General features: G+C 38.7%; 1 protein-coding gene across 1 annotated transcript in view; it reads left to right on the top strand.

The window, feature by feature from the left end:
- Nucleotides 1-16,086, top strand: part of wdr93 (WD repeat domain 93) — a 38,732-nt gene that overhangs the window by 9,168 nt on the left and 13,478 nt on the right. Inside the window, exons 6-10 of the mRNA XM_072565200.1 lie at nt 3,430-3,533; nt 8,496-8,564; nt 9,448-9,529; nt 12,894-13,074; nt 15,016-15,086. Of these exons, the coding sequence (XP_072421301.1) occupies nt 3,430-3,533; nt 8,496-8,564; nt 9,448-9,529; nt 12,894-13,074; nt 15,016-15,086 (507 nt within the window). The remainder of the gene's footprint in view (nt 1-3,429; nt 3,534-8,495; nt 8,565-9,447; nt 9,530-12,893; nt 13,075-15,015; nt 15,087-16,086) is intronic.

Here is a 16,086-nt window from a genome sequence, read left to right as displayed (position 1 = left end):
ATGGGTGAGGACTGCAAAGCTGTCAATTGTTTTATTTAAAACACAGTCCTCTAAGATAGTCTTTCTACTCAGCTCATCTCTGCATTCAGTTCTCATTTGGAGTCACCTGGTCCAATTCCCAGGTAATCCAGCACCCGGGAGTGGAAATGGCATTGTCTGTGTGCAGAGTGAGGAAGTATCTCCACTCAGAATAGGGGAGAAAATTCAGGCCACAGTATTTCACATAATGAGAGAAAGAGTAGAAGGGTACAAATTATTTTTGGTTTGCCAGCAACAAACATTACTTCCTCAGGCCAGTTTGTCTTGTCCTGGTTCTATGGTGCTACTCAAAGAGAATAACTGTAGCTTCTTAGCCAACATTTCTTTCTTAGAAAACAACATCCCTAAAGCAAAGGGCATTGGGATCCTCATATGGGCAACTTTCATGTGGTCTCAGATTTAATGATCCTCATATGGGCAACTTTCATGTGGTCTCAGATTTAATGATCCTCATATGGGCAACTTTCATGTGGTCTCAGATTTAATGATCCTCATATGGGCAACTTTCATGTGGTCTCAGATTTAATATTGACATCACTATGCTGTTATGCTCTTGAAGTTCTATCAATTTGCAGTGCAAATGTGGTATGATGTCCACAATAACCTGAAATACCTGATTAATGCCATTTGCAGTGAAACTCACCATGGTTGCAATTTCTGGTTCAATGATAGCTCTTCGATAAGTAAATAAGATATTAAGAAATAGGAGCCTGAGTATGCAATTCAGCCTTGGCGCTTGCTCCGCCATGCAACAAGATCACGGCTGATCTGTCCCAGACCTCGAATCCTTTTTCATGGTATTTCTTCATAGTCCTCAATTCCTTGATATTTCAAAAATCAATCCATCTTTTAAAAAATATTTCCAGCAATGTAGCCTGTGTAACTCTCTTGGGTAGAGAATTATAAACATTCACCAGGAGAAGAAATTTCTTTACCTCTCAGTTTTAAATGAGTGTCCCCTATTCTGTCACTATATCCCCTTGTTTGAGCTTCCTCCATTAGTCAAAACTTTTTCTCACTATTACCCTGTCAAGCCCCCTAAGAATCTTGTATGTTTCCGTAACAGCACCCTTCATTCTTCTAAGCTGTAAGTAATGACCAAATCTGTTAAGCTGTTATAGAGTCATGGAGATGTACAGCATGGAAACGGATCCTTCGGTCCAACTCGTCCAGTCCGACCAGCTATCCTAAACTAATCTAGTCCCATTTGCCAGCATTTGGCCCATGTCCCTCAAAACCCTTCCTATTTATATACCCATCCAGATGCCTTTTAAATGTTGTAATTGTACCAGCCTCTACCCTTCTTCTGGTAGCTCATTCCATAAACGCACCACCCTCTGCATTAAAAGGTTGACCCTTAGGTCCCTTTAAAATTTTTCCCTTCTTACCCTAAACCTATGCTCTCTTATTTTGGACCCCTCACCCCAGGGATAGTACCTTGTCTATTTACCCTATCCATGCCCCTCATTATTTTATAAACCTCCATCAGGTCACCCCTCAACCTCGAATGCTCCAGGGAAAACAGCCCTAGCCTATTCAGCCTCTCCATATAGCTCAAACCCTCCAATCCTGGCAACATCCTTGTAAATCTTTTCTGAACCCTTTCAGGTTTCACAACGTCTTTCCAATAGGAGGGAGATCTTTTGATAAGTCAACCCTTTCATATCACAAATCAATCTAATGACTCTTTTGAACTGCATCTAATGCCAGTTTATCCTTTACTACAAGGGAAACTTTTCTTAAATTCAAAGGAAACGCCAATCATAGTACTTCAGGAATAGACTCATCAATACTCTTTCCAGTTTTAATAAGACTTTGTCATTTTTGAACTCCAAAACCCCTCGCAGTAAATGCCAAAATTCCATTTGCCTTCTTAATTACTTGCTGTACCTGCATGCTAACCTTTTGTGTGTCATGCAAAGGAACACATGCTGCACCTTTTTCGAGTTTCTCTCTGTTTACATAATATTCTGCCTTTTGATACTTCTTATCAAAGTGCATTACCTCACACTTTCCAACATTAAAACTATCTGCCCAGTTTTTGTCCACTCACTTAGCCTACCTGTATCTCTTTACACATTCCATATGTCCTCATAACACCATGGAGTCCAACCCACTTTTGTATCAAATTTGAACACAATACATCGTGCTCCTCGTCCAAGTCATCAATATTGATTGTAAATAATTGAGGTCCTGGAGCTGTTTCTTGTGGCACTCCACTCCATTTTACCAACCTGAAAAAACCATTAATCCAATCATTCTGTCTCCTACATGTTAACCAATCTTCATTTCAAGCCAATACATTACCCATAGTACTGTGAGTTCTGATCTTGTGCAATAATGTTTTATATAGCACCTAACTGAATATATTTGGAAAGTCCAAATATACTATATCTAAAGATTTCGCCTTTATCAACTTTGCTTGTTACTTTGTCAAAGATTCTCGCAAATTTGTTAAACGTGATTTCCCTTTCACAAAACCTTTTGACTGTTTGATTGCATCAAGTTTTTCTAAATATCTTGCTATTTCATCTTTAATCATGGACTATAGCATTTTCCCAATGAGAGATGTAAGGCTAACTGGCCTATAGTTTCCTTCTTTATGTCAATATTTCATAATATGCAAAGGATTTTGAGTTGACCTCAGGCTAACATTGTTCATCTGTATCAGTTGAGGAAGGGGTTTTCATTCATGACTTGGTCTCTTCAGGCACAACAGATGACATTCAGTACAGCAGTGACATACACCTGGATCCAATCCATCATGTCCCAAGATGTACAGGTTAAATCAATGCCTGTGTTGAGAGATGTGACTGAACGCCAAATCATTGCAATGCTGCTTTTACTTCACTTCCAATAATGAACTCACCATTTTTGAATAAATGATGAACAATCAAACTAATGTTAATTTAAGATGATGCATTAATTCTTTCCGTGGAAGGTTGCATATATTGATAAAGGTTGCTTTATTGATCCAGGAATTACCATTGAATAATTGTTTTTAACCAGAGGTTATTGGAACAGCCAATTGTCTTTTTGATAAAGTGTGTACTGTATTTAACAAATCATGCTGGAAAGTTCTATATATAAGTCAAGAATATCACACAGTAGTGCTGTAAAATATATAAATATTCGATTATAATATATTTCCTTAAGGGTTTTCTACAAGGCCACAGGTGTATAACATATTAACTTTACCTGACATCAGAAAAAATCCCTTTGAGTAACACTGATATCCACTTGAACAGACAAACAGTATCTGAGTTTAACATCTCACCTGACAAGACAGTATTCCTTTTAAACTGTCGTCATTGGTTTTACTATATTGCATTGCTAGTCTTATTACCTTCCCATTTATTTCCTAGCTTTAATTCATGTTGTCTTGTCCAGGAAAAGGCGAATACTGGCTGGAGGTGTATCGACTGCAGAAGGACAATTGGGCTCAAGAACTGGATCAGTTTGAAAAGCTCATGACACTTAATGGGCAAACAGGAGTATGTAAGAAGTTGATCAACATTCCATTGTTTACATTTAGACTGCTCACCCATTAAAAACCTATAATGGATTTAGACATATTAAACATATTTAAAAGGAAATAGGAAATGGATCAGCTTCAAACTCTTGATCAGATGAATTCAGACTTAGCCAGTTGATTCTCTTTTCAGACCTGCTGTCCAATTCCAGGATTTTGTGTTCTTTTTCCCTCCTCTCCTGAAGCCACTGTGCTCTAGCTGTAGACCCAAAGAATAGAGATATTGGACTTGAAATGAAAACTCTGTTTCGTGCTGGGACCACTGTTTGTGATATACATAAATGATTTGGAAGAAGGTGTAGGTTGCCTCATTAGCAAGTTAGCAGATTACACTAAGATTGATAGAGTAACAAATAGTGAATGGGACTGTTAGAGACAGCAGAATATAGATAGATTGGAGAGTTGGGCAAATAAATGGCAGATGGAGTTCAATCTGGGCAAATGCAAGGTGATGCATTTTGGAAGATACAATTCCAGAGCAAACGATATAGGAAATGGAAAAGTCCTGGGGAAAATTGTGCAGTGAGATCTGGGTGTTCAGGTCCATTGTTCCCTGAAGGTGGCTATATAGGTCAGTAGAGTGGTCAAGAAGGCATATGGCAGGCTTTCCTTAATTGGACGGGGTATTGAGCACAAGAGCTGGCAGGTCATATTCCAGTTGTATAAGACTCTGGTTCATCCACGTTTGGAATACTGCGTACAGTTCTGGTTGCCACATTACCAAAATGGATGTGGATGCTTCGGAGAGGGTGCAGAGGAGGTTCATCAGGCTGTTGCCTGGTATGGTGGGTGCTTGCTATGAGGAGAGGTTGAATAGATTAGGGTTATTTTCATTGGAAAGTAGGAGGTTGGGGGGGGAACCTGATTTGGGGCCTACAAAATCATGAGAGGTACAGACAGGGTGGATCGCAAGAAACTTTTTTCCCGGAGTGGAGGACTCAATTACTAGGGTTCACGAGTTCAAAGTGAGTGGGGAAAAGTTTAAGGGAGATATACGTGCAGAGAGTGGTGGGTGCTTGGAATGCTTTGCCAGCAGAGGTGGCAGGGGCAGGAACGATGGCATCAGGAAGGGCTCATGCCCGAAACATCGTTTCTCCTGCTCCTTGGATGCTGCCTGACCTGCTGCGCTTTTCTAGCAACACATTTTCAGCTCTGATCTCCAGCATCTGCAGTCCTCACTTTCTCCTCCGTCATTTAAGATGTATCTAGACAGATACATGAATGGGCAGGGAGCAAAGTGATACAAGTCCTTAGAAAATAGGAGGCAGATTTAGATAGAGGATGTGAATCTGCACAGGCTTGGAGGGCCAAAGGGCTGTAATCTTCTGGTTCTTAAGAATTAGACATAGGCCCATGCCATCTATACTTTGGTTGCAGGTTGATCTGTAACTAAATGGGTGGAAAATAGAATAATTTTATATTCCCTCACAAAAATAATCTATACATTTTGCCTTATGATTGATAATTTTGCATACTGTGAATTAATTGTAAAAAAGCCTTTGTAGAAATAACAAAGCACAAATGTTGGAGATCTGAAATAAAACAATAGAAATGAACAGCAGATTATTCAACATTTCTGAAAAGAAAGACTGGTTAAAATTTCTATTCAGACCTTTCATCAGAACTGAATTCTGATGTCAGAGCTATCTGTGTGATTTTATTGAGTCATGAAGTCATGGATAGTTAATTATTTTACAAGCTGCAGGAATGTTAAGATTATGTACTCTTGATGTAAGAGTCTTACCAAAACATAACAACAATATGGTGAAGTATTTTAGCGTTTTGACTCCCACTATGTCAATTAGTGTGGAACAATGGTGACTGCCAATCTGTTAAAATCACTGTGACACAAGAACAATGGCAGTTCATAGCTACTGATACTGCAATTCTGAGAGTTTTATAATGCGAAGAAGGAAAGTAGTTGTGATAATTGCAAATCACATATGTCACGTTATTAAAAATGACTTCTTATTGAGCAGAAAGCAGTCTTGACAACCTTGAAATTGCACAATGGGATACTAATGTGCATATCTTTGACATGTTTATCTGAAAGCACTCTTTCTGATGCTTGAGGCTGTGATCCTATTTGGAATGCATGGGCAAATAATAACATTTCACACATCTTAATATCAGGGTGAAAGCAGACTGCTGCAATGAACCAAATTGACCGTTGTAACTAACTGGGACATGACAGCCATTTATTTTACAAGGTTACTCCTTCAGAGTAGCGAAGTAAATTGCACATGTATTTGTGGTTCCAAAACATCTCAAAGGAGGCAGGTTTTCTGGGAGGCTGTGATCATTGAACATTGTTAATTCTAGGTCAAAGGCAAACATTCATTGCTGGTGATCATAAGGGATGCTATTATTCCTCATTGCAGACCAGATCAGTAAGGGCCAAGGTTTAAATGGCTCAGTGATGAATTCAAAGGATCTGACTTGCCTTCCTGGTTTTCCATCATTTTTACTGTCCCCAGAAGAGGGGGACTTCATTTTAATTCTCAGTATAATCAGCATGTAGATTTCAGATGCAATGAATGAATATGAGAAATAGGATGAGCACTGGGCAATTTGACTCTTAAGTCCTGCCTAGAATGTGAAAAGGATAGTTTACAATGCCCTTCCCCTACCCTGGATGAGCAATATTCTCTTTTTGAAATGGTAAAATATTCACATTAAAGTAGTTCCATAAGAGAAGTGGGCATTAAGGTGTTTGATCTTTTTGGAGTTAGAATGGATGAGGGAGCTAAACATTCCCACTAATGTGTGACCTGTGTACTCTTACTTCTTGCTGCAAATGTTACCATTTCCAATTATTAGCCAGAGAACAAAATAGAACGGTGGATGCTGGAGAGCTAAAACAGAAACAGAAACTTAGAGAAACTCCGGTCTGGCAGAATCCCTGGCATCATTAACCAGAGAAGATATTTTAACAGTTGAATACACTCTACAGCTACTAATTTGTTTTTGTGTATGTATAATTTAGGTACATATCAAACCTATTCCCTATTAAAATTTGTCATGCAAGTACCCTAGGATTGGTTAGTTTGCATTTTCCAACTTAAAGTGTGAAAAGATCACAGTTTCAGATTAGATCCATATAGTTAATTCTGAATGAAAATTGTTTTAAAATTCATTCTTCTTTGATGTTTGTTTATTGCTCTTTAAATTAGTTATGCATTTTAGTTTATTTCTAATGAATGAAAAATATTATGTATTCCTTCTAATTGATCTAAGTTTACTGATGTTAAATCGTTAGCTATTTAGAGGGTGATGTTGTGAAGCAATGCAATGGACCACTAACATTACAACTTGCAAGTCTCAGAAGATCCAAGATTAATTCTGTCGGATCTCAACTCTTGCAGGCAATTATTCCAGTTTCCCATTGCTTTTTACAGAACATTGCAGTCAGGAGCTGTGCTTGCAAAATCGCAAGTGAAAACCTGACATAGGTGATTACTAAAACCCATTCCTCAACTCCCTTTTCAGCCCCTCCTCCTCCCTTCCATTCCTCTGACCGACCCTTCCTTCCAGCTACCAACTGGAATCATTCCTCCCATTAAACAACCAAACTGTATCCTCTACCTGTGTTCACCTATCACTACCTCACCACTCTGCCCCTCTCTCCAACAAAAACCTTCCCCCGCTCCCCTGTTATCTGCAGTTCTCCTTACACCCATTCCCAGTCCCGAAGAAGGGTTACATCCTTCTGCCTCCTGATGCTGCCTGGCTTGCTGTGTTCGTCCAGCCTCCTGCTTGTCTGCCTACAGATGATTAGTAATCTTCCAGGATAGTTCCAGAAGTTTGCCAGCTGTGTAACATGATGTACTACAGAGTGGAGGTTTGTGTATTTGAGTTTGCCACTCCTCACACCTAAAAATAGATAGATCTTGCAACTGTACAGGACAGACCTTGAATACTGTGTACTGTTTCGCTTTCTATAAAGAGGATGTATTTACTTTGGGGTCAATTCAGAGAAAGTTCTCTGGGTTGATTCCTGGGATGAAGGGTTTGACTTACCAAAAGAAAAACTGAGGAGATTTGACCTATACTCAGTGGGAGGTGATCCTATTCTGAGGAGGCTTTACAGGGTAGAAGCTGTGTGATTGTTTCTTCTCATGGGCAAATCTAAAACTGGGGGATATAGTTTTAAAACTGTGGTTGGCATATTTGATGTGGAGGTGCCAGTGTTGGACTGGGGTGAAATTACATAAACTTGTTGGATTATAACATGGTGTCGTGTGATTTCTGACTTTGTCTTATTTGAGACAGAGATGAGAATTTTTTTTTTCCCAGAAAAATTATTTGTCATCTCTGTCTCAAATAAGACAGTCAGAAGTCACACGACACCATGTTATAATCCAACAAGTTTATTTGATTTTACCTAAATTGAATTCTTTAGAATTCCCATCACTTGAGAGGAATGGATATTGGCTCATCGAGTATACGCAAGGCTGTGTTGGACAGATTTTTGATCCACAAAAAAGTCTGGGTTATAGGGGTGGGCAGGAAAGTGGAATTTAGGTTGCAGTCAGATTGGCCACATTCATATTAAATGGTGTAACTGGCTCAACGAGCCAAATGTTCTATTTCTGTACTGATTTCCTGTCATCTCATGAACAAGTTTTACAATTTAGGACTGTGGAAAATCTCCCGCATCTTCCACACATCTGCTTTGCTGAAAGCATCATGATTTTAAATCGCACTGAAACAGTATGCAAAACTCCTGAGGCAACAAAACCAACTGCTTAGCTGCTTCTAAGAAAGAATTACACCCATTTAACACCAACTGAATTGCATTCTTTCACGACACTATTTGGAAGCATATCTTATGTTTTATATCTATTCTACCTGGAATCACACATGAAACAAATAGATTGTGCAAAACTGAAAAGGTCCTAGTTTGATTTATCCTCCCTTTCAGAAACGTGCCTTGAATCCGAACTCTGTGCCTTCTTGGCAGATCCAACAAGAATCCACGCTCAGTAACAAGGTGAATGATTCATAGATCTCCTTTAATCATGTTGGTTGTGGGAGAAATGTTGGCTGCAATACAAAGAGAACTCTGAATTATTTTCCCCTGCTCCTATTTCCATGGAATCTGAGATCTTGAGCAATCATCGAAAAAGCACACTGAAGTTTAGTTTAACATCTCATACCAAAAGCCACCCAACAACCAGATCGCACTTCCTCAGTACTATACATGTATATACATATGCAACCAGGTGTTGCATATGAATAGGCTGAGTTCTCAGCCTACACATATGCAACATCTGGTTGCAGGTCTTCAACCAATAGGTTTCAGGAAATGGATCAAAGTATGAGTAAAAGAGCCAAACTGATGCATAACTTGGACAGATTGAATTTATTACATTCATTCAAAGGTATCTTCCTGCTCTCCCTTTGCCTGGTAGAAGAACCCATTGTCTACTACTTGATACATAAAATCTGATTTGGCATTGCTTATTGGTTCTTTACAACCTGGATCATAGATAGCATTGCTTATTTGCTAGCTCAGCTTCCTCCTTGAAAGGAGAATGTTGCTGATGAGGCCAGTATTTATTTCCCATCCTTAATTCTCTTGAGGAAGTGACAATGATTTGCCTTCTTAAACCTGCTGCAGGCCATGTGAGTTGAGACAATTGGTCTCCAACAGTCAGAATTATCTTCTTTTGGTCTGGGGCTCTTTGATGTAACCCTCAGTCAACTTGTGGTTTGATGTTAAAGATAGTCATACTCACCTCACTGCTAGAATTGAGCTATAAGTATCTACACAGACAACATAATTTGTTTGACCTGATTTATTCAGCAAAGATGACAGCTATGAAAGTGTGGAATGGTTTATAAAGTAAATTACCTATATTTTTCCATTTTAGCAATTTAATCAACCAAATATACAAGATATTAAACTGTCACCTACTGTTCTCGTGATGAAACAAAGATACAAGCAGATCACAGGTATGTACTAAAATTAACTTCATGTTCTTATCCTTACAGTTGTATCCCAGAAGATGTCATAATCAAAATCTGTATCAGAAATAAACAGTTAATGATTTATGGAGTGATGGTAATGTGATGGTAATATCATTGGACTAGTAATCCAGTAGGAGAAAGTGAGGACTGCAGATGCTGGAGATCAGAGCTGAAAATGTGTTGCTGGAAAAGGAATTCCTGAAGAAGGGCTCATGCCCAAAACGTCGATTCTCCTGCTCCTTGGATGCTGCCTGACCTGCTGCGCTTTTCCAGCAACACACTTTCAGTAGTAATCCAGTAGTCTAAGCTAATGCCCGTCAGGAGATGTATTCAAATTCCACCATGGCTGCTGGTGGAATGTGAATTCAGTTACTAAATCTGGAATGTAAAGCTTGTCTCAGTAATGGTGACTATGAAACTATTGCTGATATTATAAAAGAACAGCTAATACACAACTGTTTTTTAGGGAAGGAAATCTGACAACTTTACGTGGTTCAACCTATATTTGACTCCAGACCAGGGAAGGTTGACTCCGAACTGTCCTCTGAAATGGCCTTGCAAACCATTCAGCTCAGGAGCTGTTAAGGATGGACAATAAATGCTGGCCTTTCCAGTGACACTTACATCACATGAAAGAATTTTTAAAAATTATATTGAGTCAGTGTTCAGTTAAGGCTCTGTTTTGTATCAACAACTATCTGTAGTTTAGTTGTTAAAATGCGTTTGTACTTTATCTAGAAGGAGAAAGGTTTGGGTTTTGGTCTGTGCTGAATTAGATAGTCTGGACAAGTACAATAGTAGTTGTAGGCAGTAGGAATATTCTCTGGGTTTCATGCATGGACAGATTGTAACATTTCACATTATAGCACAGGTTAATATGAAACTCATAAAAAATGGTCAACCAGATGAGGTAGCGGCAGGCTGCTTGTGTCTGTAAAACCATGGGGGGTACTTAATGATGGGGTCTCACCTGCTGGGTCAAAGGCTTCATCACTTCTTTTGGAGAAATCCTGTTGAGATACGTTTCTCTCAGGTATTTAAGTGGCCAGTGCAGGCCTTCCTGGGATCAAGGACCAAAAGGATAAAAATCCAACTCCCTGAGACATGACGGCCAAGAAGATGCCACAGAATGCACATTGCAGACAGCTCCACTGACAGTGAAAGCAATCTTATACTTCTATGACAGCACTGTTGATTAGATTTAAAGCATATACAAATATAAGCTCTGACAATTTTATCATAACATTAAATAGCCACTCAGTTGACAGGGAAGAGCATTTTCATTCAGTGAACAATTTCTGCACTTTTTGAGAAGGCCACAAGATGGAGGGATAGGATGCTATGACACGTTTTCATGATTACTAGATGAATCAATACCTGCTATAAGTTAGAATATATATTTCTAAAATAGTTCTGTTAAAATTTAACACTTTTCACTTTGCAAAATGCATTTAATAAAATAGATCCTGAAAGTAGCTATTTCTGTCCAAAGTGCAATTGGAAACTTGTGACCAATGTGTACCTCACCTGTTTACCTAGTGCAAAAATAGATTGAGTGGGAGCTCTCAAGTCTCATAATGAGTGGATGAATTGAGTTTACAGATGAGCCATGTTGTTGTGATCATATCGTGACATTTACCCTTCATCTAACAGTGTTTTACCTGAAGCAAAATACTGTAGATGCTGGAAATCCAAAAGAAAAGTAACTTTAGAAACACTCAGTGGATCAGGCAACTTCCACTGACAGAGATATGTAGGTACATTTTAGGAAGATGAATTGTTCAATGCAATCAATAAATAGCTTATCAAGATGAACAAATCCAAGGAATAGGAGAGTGGGAGGAAATAAATTTCTGTGAGGACAGAAAGTGATTACCATCCCTCAATGTTTCCATTTTTTAGTCATAACACTGTCACTCCTCTGGCCTTAACATTAAAGTTGACATGTAATATCTCAGCAGAATAGCTCTTTTCTCTCCGACAACAAGTGCTGCTAAAGGTATTGTACATGCAGGAATGGGGGAGGTTGAAAACTGGTGTCACTGACAGATAGTAGTGTGGAGATGAAATAAAATTGATTTTCCTAATCATTTACGAATCACTTGAATTCTTTACTGATGAATTGAGGATCATTGTTGCTCATTGCAAAGCCTGCAAAGCCATAATTTCTATTAGTGACGTCAACCCAGTTGAACGCCCAGTTGTCAAAATAGTACTCAATGGTGACAAGATCATCACTTTCTGAGAGAGTGAAGAGGTCTACCCCAAGCTTCATTTTGTGTTGTGTCTGGCTTGTCATGTATTGTAAGTGGCTCTTTAGCTTGCTTAGCTTGGTACATGACACAAGCACTGCACTGGCTGACAATGGTCTTTAATCTTATTTCTCTTTTTTGGCCAGTACAGCATTTCTTCTACTTTTCTCAGAAAGACTCAGTTTCTTGATGGCATGTATGAATGCACTGCAGCATCTTTATTCTCATCCTTGGGGATCTTATAGGGGTCAGGGCATTGTGGACTGTTGCAAGATGTGTTGCAGAATGCAGGATGCTCAGGAAGCATGTCAGGGCACACTGGTAACTAGCATTGAAAGGCTGCTGCAAGAACATTTCGAATGCAGAATAGACTCCTAGTTCATGGATGGATCAGGCTGCATCTCACGACTTCTCTCTTGCTTGCTTAGCGCTCACTCAGTGGATGCTCCTAGCATCCCTGCCTCCCTTTGCTCTTCCTTTCCGTAGCCATTAGCGCAGTCATGCCACCAGACAGCTGGCCGAGCTGGTCAGCAGGCCTCAGTCAAGGAGACATACATCTTGCAGTATGGCAGTTTGGTATACCGATCTCACAGCTACACTATGTGCCTGTAGCTAATGCAGCGAACACATTGCATGTGTAGCAAGCACACCAAGCAGCGAAGACTCAAAGTCTTCGGAGATTAATCCTCAATAAGCTCCATGGGTGCATCCAACAGTCAGGGTCCTAGCACAGTAGGTCAAGGGTAGCCTCCCACAGCGGGTCAGGGATAAGTCACGCTGACATGTCCAGTCAGTCAAGTGGTCTATACCTCTGTAGTCCAGGAGGAGGTCATGGTCAATCCTTTGGTTCAATAGCAGCCAGTCTGCAGGTTAAGGACAATATGTTTGAGATGTTCAGACTCCAGGTCTGGGCACATCTTGTTCAAGGCTGTATGGCTACTCACTCAAAGCAGTGTGTCGTGGTCAGCCAGCTGCATAAATCCACAGAAATTAAGGGGCAGGGGTGTGGTGGGTCGGGGGGGATTCATGGGAACAAGGAAGATGCAGTGATTCTATGTTGATTTGACACACAGTAACTTATTTTGCTTTTAAAATAGATTACATTTGGAAAAATCCATTTGATGCCCTTCAAAAGCTTGATGATTCCAACATAATTGGTACAGGTCAAAATCATGTCATTTCTACTCAGCAATGGATTGAGGAGAAGAAAATATTTGAAGAAATGTATGAGTCCTATCTTTCCAAAGACACCACAGAAGAGTCTGAAGAAAAGCAGAGGTTTACTATATCATTAATGCTTTCACTTCATATTAGCTAATTAATACAATTGACCGTAGGCTCAATTTGATGCAGAATAAAAATGATTGAGAGACTGACATATTTATAAGAATGAACTCCATGCATCATATAGCTCTACAAATTATCTGTACAGCTCAGAAAAATTATCTTGCATACCTTACCCAACACTGATTTGTTTCCACTTGAAATAATTAGCAACTCTCGAGACATGTTAATAATCATTCAAAATTTACATCAGATAATTTGCCAATTTAATAACTGTGATACAAAAATGCTGTACAGTAGCCTCAATGTTGTTAACAGCTGGAAAGTCTCTCAGATTCTTTCCATGTTCCTCCAGTGGAAGGAGCAAAAATATAAGGACAGGAAACCTCTTTGGAAAATGGTGCAGAAACAATTACTGTAGTCAATGGCAACCATAAGAACTGCATCACCTGGCTGCCTAAGGTAATTCAAGATTACCAGAGTATTCTCCAAGAACTCATTTTACTCAGTCTACCACACAAAATCCAACCCAAATTATGGAGTATTTTAAAAAACAATTGAAGCCTTTATTTTTAGCATTTCTTTATTATGAAAATCTGTGTCACTTCACATCGATTACTGTCAAGCCAATTTCAGCCAGTCCAGATAAATTTGAACTACCATTCTCCCCATTTCTAGCTTCTGATTATTTAATGGAGTTTACTTTTTGCTGTACAGTACAACTTTTACAGGAGTTACATTTCATATAATACCCTACAACCTGTGCATTGTAAAAGTAAAAGTGAGTCTGTTTCACCAGTCAGCTCACAGTCAAGTCTCTTGACACCATATTTTAGTCCAACAGGTTTACTTGAAACCACAAGCTTTCGTAGCTGCCCTTTGTGAGGTGAACCTGAACAAATAAATCTCTTGGACTATAACCTGGTATTGTGTGACTTTTGACTTTGTCCACTCCAGTAAAACACCAGTGCCTCCACATCAAGTCAGCTTACAAACTGAGACTCACAGAATTCTAGGATTATACAATTTTCTGTAGAACTTGGCATCATGCTTGTAAATACAAAGCAATTGTTGAATGAAAAGAAGAATATTTAGTAGATGAAATGTGTGCAAAACTAAACATTTAATTACTGATGGATTGAGTCTATAATTTTTGCTCATTAACACAAGAACACATGAAATAGAGACAAGATAGATTATATGGTCATCATGCACTCACCACCATTTAGTACAGTTATGGCTGATCTTGGGCTTCAACTCCAAATATTCCCTGAGAGACCAAAAATTTATTTATCACTTCCTCATTCAACAATGGAGTATCTAGAAACTTCTGGGATGGGAAAAAAGATTCCCATGCCTTCAAATGAACTAATTTCTCCTTGTCTCAATTTTAATTTTTCAGTCAAAAAACCAAAAGAACTGCAGATGCTGGAAATCAGAACCCTAAAAAAAGAAATTGCTGGAAAAACTCAGCAAGTCTGGCTGCATCTGTGGAGAGAAATCAAAGCTAATGTTTCAGCCCAGTGACCCTTCTTCAGAATTGTTCAGATTCTGCCAGACCTGCTAAGTTTTTCCAGCAATTTTCTGTTTGTGTTTCTAATTTATCAGTCCCTGAGTTATAAATTTTGAGATATCAGAAACAATTTCTGTGTCTACCCTGTCAAGTCCCTTCAGAAGTTTATCTGTTTATGAGATTACTTGTCATTCTTCTGAACTCCAGAGAATATAAGCCCAGTTTACTCAGCCTCTCATGGTATTATCTCGGGAAAGTAATTAGTGAGCTTTTCCTCTATCACCTCCAATGCAATGATATCCTTCAGTAAATGTGGAAACCTATTATTGTTATTTTTTAGCCAAAATATATTCACAGTTCTGCATTGATCAGTTTATTATAAAAATAATACATCAAAATGAATGTTTTTTCAATTTTTTCAGTCAAGCAACATTTCATTTTATTAATCTTGGACGAATTCTTCCAGTGGGTTTGGAGCAGAAAACTCAAGCTGGTAAGATATTGTCTTTTTGTTGGTGATACAGAAAAAAAAGTACACACTATTTATATTTAAATATTTATCTTGTACCAAAGGGGGAATCACTCTTTGATATGTCTCCCATCTTTAAATTATCTTTGACATCCAGAGTGAGTCTGGAGTTTAACTGGATATGTTTTTTTGGAGATTCATTATGCATTTCTTGGTCCCTGAGGTACTTGGTGCTGGCATTAGGTCCTTGAATCGCTGTTGTTGATTCCTCTGTGGAGAGGTGTTGCAGTAATGTCACTTGTAATCCAGAGCCCCAGGTTAATGTTCAAGGGACATGGGTTTGAAGCGCACCATAGCCAATGATGAAATTTGAATCTAATTAGAAAAACCTGGAATGAATGGTGACTGTGAAATGACTGTTGATTATCATAAACAACCACACAAAGGAAATCTGCCATCCTTACCTGGTCTGGCCTACCTGTGATTCCAGACCAATAACAATGTGGTTGACTCTTTATCATTCACTGGGCCATTAAGAATGAGCAATAAATGCTGGCTGAGCCAGTGATGCCCATATTCTATGAGTAAATAAAAATGATCCTGATATCAACATCACTTACCTTGATGAGCAGAAAGTTGTAACTCAGAAATGAGTGTTCAGTGTCAATTAGGGAAATAACATATATATAATATTAAAACATGTCATCTCAACAATGCAATGCATTCTTTGTCAGGTTATCCTCCAAAAAAAACTAGCAATGTTTCACATGAAGGATCTGCCCCTTTAAAGTGTGCATTAATAGTTACTGAGATGAATGGGCATATTTCATAATGAAGGAGACTATCAAGTTAAGGCCAAATGGAAGCAAATTAGAAAGCAGCAGATAGGAAAAAGGAAACATTAAAAAGAGCAACAGCGCAGCTTATGAATATTTAGTCAGAAAAGAGTAATAATTTTGAATTTGTGTAATAAGCTTGAGAATGTAATGGAATGTATGCCCATTATTACATAAGCTGTGCAACT

Source organism: Chiloscyllium punctatum, chromosome 48, assembly GCF_047496795.1.
Source record: "Chiloscyllium punctatum isolate Juve2018m chromosome 48, sChiPun1.3, whole genome shotgun sequence".
NCBI classification, from domain to species: domain Eukaryota; kingdom Metazoa; phylum Chordata; class Chondrichthyes; order Orectolobiformes; family Hemiscylliidae; genus Chiloscyllium; species Chiloscyllium punctatum.
The sequence above is the reverse complement of the archived record's forward strand: the minus strand, read 5'-3'. Positions and strand labels throughout refer to the sequence as shown.